This window comes from Macrobrachium nipponense, chromosome 41 (genome assembly GCF_015104395.2).
Source record: "Macrobrachium nipponense isolate FS-2020 chromosome 41, ASM1510439v2, whole genome shotgun sequence".
NCBI classification, from domain to species: Eukaryota; Metazoa; Arthropoda; class Malacostraca; order Decapoda; family Palaemonidae; genus Macrobrachium; species Macrobrachium nipponense.
In genome coordinates this window covers 20,308,659-20,317,084 of record NC_061102.1, presented here as the reverse complement: position 1 = coordinate 20,317,084, position 8,426 = coordinate 20,308,659, and the positions used below count along the sequence as shown (strand labels likewise).

The 8,426-nt window shown below is 38.9% G+C and overlaps 1 protein-coding gene across 1 annotated transcript; it reads left to right on the top strand.

Annotated features, from left to right (window-relative positions):
- Nucleotides 1-5,367: 5,367 nt before the first annotated feature.
- On the top strand, nt 5,368-6,624 carry LOC135212791 (dnaJ homolog subfamily C member 7 homolog). The gene has a single exon (XM_064246564.1). It carries the CDS (start codon nt 5,368-5,370, stop codon nt 6,622-6,624), a length of 1,257 nt encoding a protein of 418 aa, XP_064102634.1.
- Nucleotides 6,625-8,426: the final 1,802 nt, after the last annotated feature.

Genomic DNA, 8,426 nt, shown 5'->3' with positions numbered 1-8,426 from the left:
GCCTCTTCCCAATAATTGCGTCAGCCAAGAATGGGCAATGAAATGTTGCCATGCGAGTTATGGGCCGCACAGAGTAAGTAGTTCAATATTGCAGCCATCAACTGAAATCCAATTGGTGCAGATGGCACAGCAAATCCTACGCACTAACGAACAGATTCCGTGTGTTTGCATCGTAAAATTTTGGGGGTTGAACGAAAGGAGTTGGTCATGTTTAACATATGGAAGTAATGATGTTCTTTTACCTACAGCTTGAAACAATGTACGAGTAAATAATTAGAGACAAGCGGAATGTGTATATATATATATATATATATATATATATATATATATATATATATATATATATATATACACACACACACACACACACACACACATATATATATATATATATATATATATATATATATATATATATATATATATATATATATTACATATATAATTACATCGTATCATAGTGAATGTTTTTGGTAATAAATTCTACTATTAAATATTACTGCAGAGCGTATTCCCTAATGATCTTTACCTAACATCTGGCTTTGAATTTCCTTTCAATAACCTGAAACTTAACAAATCATTACGGGAGAGAGAAATTTGACCTGGCCAGAAAATGAGTCGTCAGAGGCTTGACATGGCTCTCCAAGTCATGAGTATCAATAATGATTTCTGAACAGAGTGCCTTAATTAGCTGTGTATCAGCAGCTCAACCACACACGACTGACCCTGGGTACGATTTGATTCCCCGAGGTCAGATATCAGAGGAACACTTCAATCAGAAAATATCGTTCCGAATGGATGGTTAATTCCCTTCCACGCTATTTTGGTGTTCTTTTAACGTGCTCGTTGTCATAAAACCTAAGGTGATTTTGCTGTGTAAATACTTCAAAAGATTTACAAAGAGCTTTCGAGAGACCCCCTCAAATCTGATTCATTATTGACTAAGGCAGCTGAGCGGGATTGTGAAAGGTGACGCTAGATTAATAAGTTATTTGGAAAACAAAATTATTACGAATTTTGTCCTAAACTGCACTGACCGTAATACACCAACGTAACCCTTCAGCTTTCCTGATGTCAACTTGGACTTCTTGTTACTTAACGGCGACATTATTATAAGGATTTTTGCTTAGATACCATTTTCAAAGTAAAGTATTTGGCGGAAAGTTAGGTATGAAGTACAGGTTAGTTTAGGCTAGAACTCATGTTGGTTGTTTGATACCTTAAACGAAGTATTAAAGACTCCACTGTCGGACTACTTAATAGATTTTGTAGCTTATCACACGGCTAAACACGTCTATATATTGCTATTGTCGTTATCATTAAAAAATTATACTGTATGAGGGTACCTACATACTGATTAATATGGTCTCCCTTTGTCACTTGTGTATGTGAATAGAAAAAAAATGAAACAAATAAGTAAAAAATATATATGTACAAGTATATATTTATTTGTTTTCAATCATTAAACTGTATTCCTTAAAGAGGGGATGGTTCCCTAATACACAAGAATTGTCAAAGGCACATAATTACTAAATCATGGATGAATACCATGTACAGTAATATTTTCATACCATTAACCAATTAATACACCTACAAGCAAGGATAATCAGCAGCAAATCAAATCTACCAACATAATGCTCCCTTCACCCTGTATATCATGAATTCTTGCCCTTCCTTTCCATTACCTTTTTCACCTATCTTTGAAACCCTATCCAAGCCTTCCTCTCCTCCTTCCCTTTAAAATCTCTGAATAATCACTTTTCACCAACCTACTATTATCCAGTCTTTCAATATGACAGACCCACCTTAAAATACTCTGATTTTTCTTTCACATATGTTATCCTTTTTGTTACTTCCACTTAACTCCAGATTTTCACTCAATCAATCTTCTTAAACTAAATATACAAGGTGAACAGTTCATCTTAACAGCTTCAACCTCTATGTTGATTTGCATTCAACATCTACAGTTCCCTTCCATAAAGGAATGCAGCCACTCAGACAGCAAGAACTGTACATACTATACTCTGTTTTTTTCCATCTGTCCACCCGCCTGTGGTGTGTGCGTATGGTAAAACTGTGTCCCGGGCTTTAGATAGTTACATGCAGTTTACACTCAACAATAATAATAATATCCTATTTCGAATATTAACGGTGTAATTCACATACAGTAAATTATTAGAACACTTTTCAGTTGCAAATGTACACCCAGATATCCTTTTATTTACCTAAAACTTACACATAGCGTAAATATTTAAAGCTCAGGACGCAGTGTTACCATGCAAAGACACCACAGGCGGATGGACAGATGGAAAAAAACAGAGTATAGGTATAGAAGGGTAGGAAAAGGGAATACAATTAATAACTGATGGTATAAAGACATAACGGGTTTGTGAAGAAAAAAAAATACTGGGTTCATAAAAAAAAAGAGAGAGAGAGAGAAAAAAAAAAGGTAAATGTGTATGCCTCATGACAAGCAACTGCTCATTGAGTTATACAAGTTAATCTCTATACCTCAATAAATGTGCCATGTACCACACATTCTTTAGCTTTGAGGCAACAATATAAACATCACCACAACATGACCTTGGCATGCTGACAAACTTTTTTGAGTAGCTATAAGAATTAAGTATACAAACCAAAGCCTTTTATGTACAAATATTCCTCAGCAGTGCTGGAAAGTCACTGAAGCTAAGCATTGCCAAACACACAAATAAATAAACTGACTATCATTGAGTAGCTAATTGAAGAAATGACACTTAAATGACTAGCTGACTATCAGAACTAATGTTTCCTATACATCAAAAACAAGGCGGCAGCCAGTGGGTAACTATACAGAATAACACCAAGGGATGCTTTGTTCAATACCAGACCCTCAGGAATGAATGTAAAAAAATAAATAAACAAATAAATAAATAAATTCCTCAAAATCTCACCTGTATGAACCATATAACCCCCTTTTCCCTATTTTTCAGTGAAAAAAAATGATTACTATTAACCCAATATCTGTATGGAGAGCTTCCATAGAAATACCAACCAGTGTATTAAGTACATATTTTGAGTCAATTGCTTTTTTATTAACGTTTTTTATTAACCTATGTCTTTACCCAGCATCAGCACCCTAGGTTAGGATGCATCTCTATATCTGGCCCTTGGTCAACTAACTTGAGCGTGGCGCGGGTCAAAGGAGTTGCCTGACGAGATTTGCTAGCATCCTTGGTTAGGCCAAGGAATCTTGTTTAAGGATGTAAGCCTATCCCTGTAATTGCAAGTATCTTATCACTCTCCCATTTTCAAGCTTCTTCATTTTTAAATAGCATAGATGGGTAGGGGAACACAGAGGTTATGCCAAGGAATCTTGTTTAAAGATGTAAGCCTATCCCTGTAATTGCAAGTATCTTATCACTCTCCCATTTTCAAGCTTCTTCATTTTTAAATAGCATAGATGGGTAGGGGAAACACAGAAAAGTGATCTGGGCCAGAATAGGACATCAGTAATAGGCTACATAGGGTAAGCCTAGCCCTCGAGCTGGCTAAGTAGCCTATAATGTTTGAAAACTCATAAAACACGTGAAAAGGTATAAAAAAATAAAAAAAATATAATTTATGGAATCTAGTATGGGAAACAAATGCATCATAAATACCCAAATTAGCCTATACGCCTAGCCTATACAGGCCTAATGCTCATACTGTTCAGTGTAGCAACACTTTGGGCTAATTAGGCCTACCTGCTTCTTATAGTAGCCGAGCCCGACAACTTGAACCTAAAAAGAAGAAACAAATCACTCGAGTTACGCAGCAATTTGGTTATATTTCCTGCTAAGTCTGTGTCACAAATTATCCTTAAATGAAACAAGCTGGCATTATCTTACGACCTTCAACTCAGCTAGGCGCTAACAAAAGCTAGGTATAGTAGACAGCTACCTATAGGTAGGTAGGCCTAACTTACCTTTAAAACCAAAGTAGCTCGTTAGGTTACAAGTTTCCGAGCACTGCCGCTGCGCTGGATTTGGTTATTTATTCAATACACACTATATAAGGGTCGATCACACGAAATTACACGACTTACACTGTTACAAAGATTTAAAAAATTAACGGAGATTAACGGAGACTACGGTAACTATGTGTTTCCCGTTTTTAAAGGGCATGGGTTGGGTTCCCACGTCAGTGTTCACAGTTGCGGCTTGCGGGCACACGACACTAGAACTTTATCTTTAAAAATATATTTTCTTGTTTTTTAACCTCGTTTTCCCTTCTTTTGTATGAAAATTATATACTTTATTTAACGTTTCTTCCACTCATAGGATTTTAATTTAAAGCCACCTTTATGATTATTTACTCCTTAGGGTGTCATCAGATTGTTTCATTTTCACAAAATTGGTGTGATAGAATATTAATCATGAACACTTAACACGCGTTTTAAGTTGTTTTTTTATTGGGATATTACCACCAATCACAACTATCCTCAAAAACAATATTAAGGGAATGTGGTGGCTAATGAAATGTAAATCTTTTTGTGCTGTTCGGTAAACTTATGAAATACACTCGAATGTTCATGGTAGGTTTTCAGGCAACTTGATCTGCACTGGGCCCATTTCTTATGACGGTGTGGGATAACAAAAAAAGTAATGATTAGTACAAGACAGTTATAATTCAATGTAACAAATTAAAATTTGAAAGAGATCGGGACTGAAAAAAATCCGGCAGCAATTTATAAGGGCAAAGAAGGAAGGAGAGAATAAAAACAGAAACCTTAAAACTTTTTCACACTATTATTACAACAGTTTATACATGTTTAAAAATCACTCAGCAACTTAACAAGAATTTGGTTAAACAAAACATTTACCCAGCCGAATTTGTACATACAACGCTGACGAAGCTATACATAAAACACTGACGAAAATGCAAACCAGATTCCGTGGTCCTCAAAATAATGCAGACGATTCGAAGTCTTCAGAAGCCTTCAGTTACTCCAAGTCCTTCCGAAGGCTCCGTGACGAATCTCCCAAAGCAAGAATAATGGCCTTGGAGCCAGAATGAGGATCTGGGGAATTCCCGGAATTCTAGTGGCGTTTTCTAATTCCAACGTTTTGATCGGGTGGATAGAAAGGTAACCATGTTGGCACTTGGTAAATTTAACTTTGTGAAAAACTTATTGGCTCTGATCCCTGCCGGATCAGTGGTACCTTTATAAATGGAAATTGGATCCGAAACATCGGATTATCTATTGGTAAACACGCAGTAGCTCTTGTTCTGGGAGCAATTTTTGGCCGCGTACATCAGTACATTGAAGGCCAGAAGGCTCCCCAGATTGGTCAAGAATATGCTACCGCACGGAAGAACGACGACGACCTTTATTGCGCTACTGAAATGATCTCGCTTTTGAAGGAAGAATGGAAAGACGCAAAGGATGAGTACTTTTTCCTCCTAGATGAATTCGAAGAGATGAATTTTAACGAAGCTGCTGAAATGAGAAGGAATCAAAATTTGCTCGACGATTTCATGGAAGAAAAGTATAACATCGAAAAGCTTGGTAAAAATCGCGACTGTGCTGAAGAAGAAAACAAACTTCTGAAGAAGAAAATAGAAGAGTTGGAGGACGAATTAATCCAGAAAGCCAAGGAAGTTGAAACTGTATACGAACAGCTCGCACGGAAGGAGAGAGAATGTGAAAACCATCGAGAAAAACTGGAAGAACTCCAGAACCAAGCAGTGGACAATGATTTCTATTGTGGATACCTCGAAGAGAAGGTGAAGACCCACGAAGCCGAAAGAAAGAGGCTGCTCCAGGCGACGACACATCTCGAGGAGAGATTGCAATCCTCACAGCGAGAAGTGTCTGCTCTGGAAAGAAATCATGACCTAGAGAAAAATCACAGTAATCAGAGTCAGACTCAAAAGAATCTAGGCGATCAGAAGAAGGTCCATATCCAGGAAACCACAGATCAGTCGCTTCAACAGGAGAATGAAAAAATGAATGAGACATTAGAGGAACGAGAACGACTAGTATCCGTGATAAACAATTCTTTGACAAATGAAAAGAATAAGAATAATGCTTTGGTTGAAGAAAACAAGGTAAAAGGAAACATGTTCTGTAAACTTGGACGGCTGGAAGAAGCAAGTGAATGTTTCCTCAGAGTATTGGATATGGACGACGATCACGAGGACTACAGGCTAAGACTGGGATTATGCCTCTTGTTGCTTGGCAGACACAGGGAAGCTATGATGCAGCTTGAGAAATTAGATGATCAAGAAGATTTGTTTGCAGCTGCCAAAACCCTACAAAGAATGCAACGTCATGGCTGCCCATACTACATCCTAGGTATTGCAGAGGATGCTAATTTGAAGGCAATAAAGTGGGCCTATAGGAAGCTGGCACTGAAGTTCAACCCTGATAACTGCCAAGGATCTGAAGAAGAGCGACATCGCAGAATGGATATCATGCAGAAGGTCAACTATGCTAATGATCTCTTATGCGATGCTGATGAAAGAGGAGAATACGACGCAGTCAGGGAGTTCATCAAGGACCTGGCAGCTGAAGTGTTTCAAGATCCTCAGAAGGCAATGAAAGTAAAGAAGAAGAAACCTGGAAGGACAACGAAGAGGCCGAAAACTAAAGGAAACTAGGAAGGAACAAACAGAAGAAACAGCCTGTGAATAACCAAAGTTGTGAAGGATTTTGACTTGTCACCAGGTGATGCTGCTGCATCGTGTTCCAGAGGCATTGCGATCTTCTTGGCTCATTCGATGGATTGACTGCAAGATGGGTGTTCACTGCTGCTCCCCCCGGCAGCAACCAGCAACAGGAGGTCCCCCCACCTCCTGCACACCCATCCTGCAATCAAAACCATCGAATGCGCCAAGAAAATCGCACTGCCTCTGGAGCATGACGCACCATCATCAACTGGAGACCAGTCGAAAGTCTTCACATGGGCTGTTTCTTTGTAGTTGTCAAGACAAGCGTTGTGATCGGTCTTTTCAACAGGCTTCCCTGGCGATTCTCTCGTCTTCCTGACAAAGGCAGGAGGACCAACTCTCAGGATGAGAGCGAACAGTTATTCGGAGGAAGGAGGGCCAGCTCTCAGGATGAGAGCCAAAAGTTATTCGGAGAAAGGAGGACCAGCTCTCAGGATGAGAACTAACAGCTGTTCGGAGGCTGGAGGACCAGCTCTCAGGAAGAGAGCTAACAGCTGTTTGAAGGGCCACTGGGCACCCCCTCTCCTGCCAAATGATACCCTCTGGAATAGGGATCGATACCAAATCACCTATGAGTGGCATGGGTTATGCAATGCATAATGGCTCCATTACTTGCATATACTCCTGTGGCAACCTCTGGCGTGGCGTAAAAACCCGTAAGTTCAATGCCTTCTATATATGCATAATATGGGTTATGCAATGCATAATGGCTCCATTACTTGCATATAATACTGTGGCAACCTCTGGCGTGGCGTAAAAACCCGTAAGTTCAATGCCTTCTATATATGCAAAATATGGTTTATGCAATGCATAATGGCTCCATTACTTGCATATAATACTGTGGCAACCTCTGGCGTGGCGTAAAAACCCATAAGTTCAATGCCTTCTATATATGCAAAATATGGTTTATGCAATGCATAATGGCTCCATTACTTGCATATACTACTGTGGCAACCTCTGGCGTAGCGTAAAAACCAGTAAGTTCAATGCCTTCTATATATGCAAAATATGGTTTATGCAATACATAATGGCTCCATTACTTGCATATACTACAGTGGCAACCTCTGGCGTGGCATAAAAACCCGTAAGTTCAATGCCTTCTATATATGCAAAATATGGTTTATGCAATGCATAATAGCTCCATTACTTGCATATACTACAGTGGCAACCTCTGGCGTGGCGTGAAAACCCGTAAGTTCAATGCCTTCTATATATGCAAAATATGGTTTATGTAATGCATAATGGCTCCATTACTTGCATATACTACTGTGGCAACCTCTGGCGTGGCGTAAAAACCCGTAAGTTCAATGCCTTCTATATATGCAAAATATGGTTTATGCAATGCATAATGGCTCAATTACTTGCATATACTGCAGTGGCAACCTCTGGCGTAGCGTAAAAACCCGTAAGTTCAATGCCTTCTATATATGCAAAATATGGTTTATGCAATGCATAATGGCTCCATTACTTGCATATAATACTGTGGCAACCTCTGGCGTGGCGTAAAAACCCGTAAGTTCAATGCCTTCTATATATGCAAAATATGGGTTATGCAATGCATAACGGCTCCAATACTTGCATATACTACTGTGGCAACCTCTGGCGTGGCGTAAAAACCCGTAAGTTCAATGCCTTCTATATATGCAAAATATGGTTTATGCAATGCATAATGGCTCCATTACTTGCATATAATACTGTGGCAACCTCTGGCGTGGCGTAAAAACCCGTAAGTT

Bases quoted from the DNA above. Each gene is read 5' to 3' on its own strand.
- LOC135212791 (XM_064246564.1), top strand. From the start codon at position 5,368: ATGATCTCGCTTTTGAAGGAAGAATGGAAAGACGCAAAGGATGAGTAC.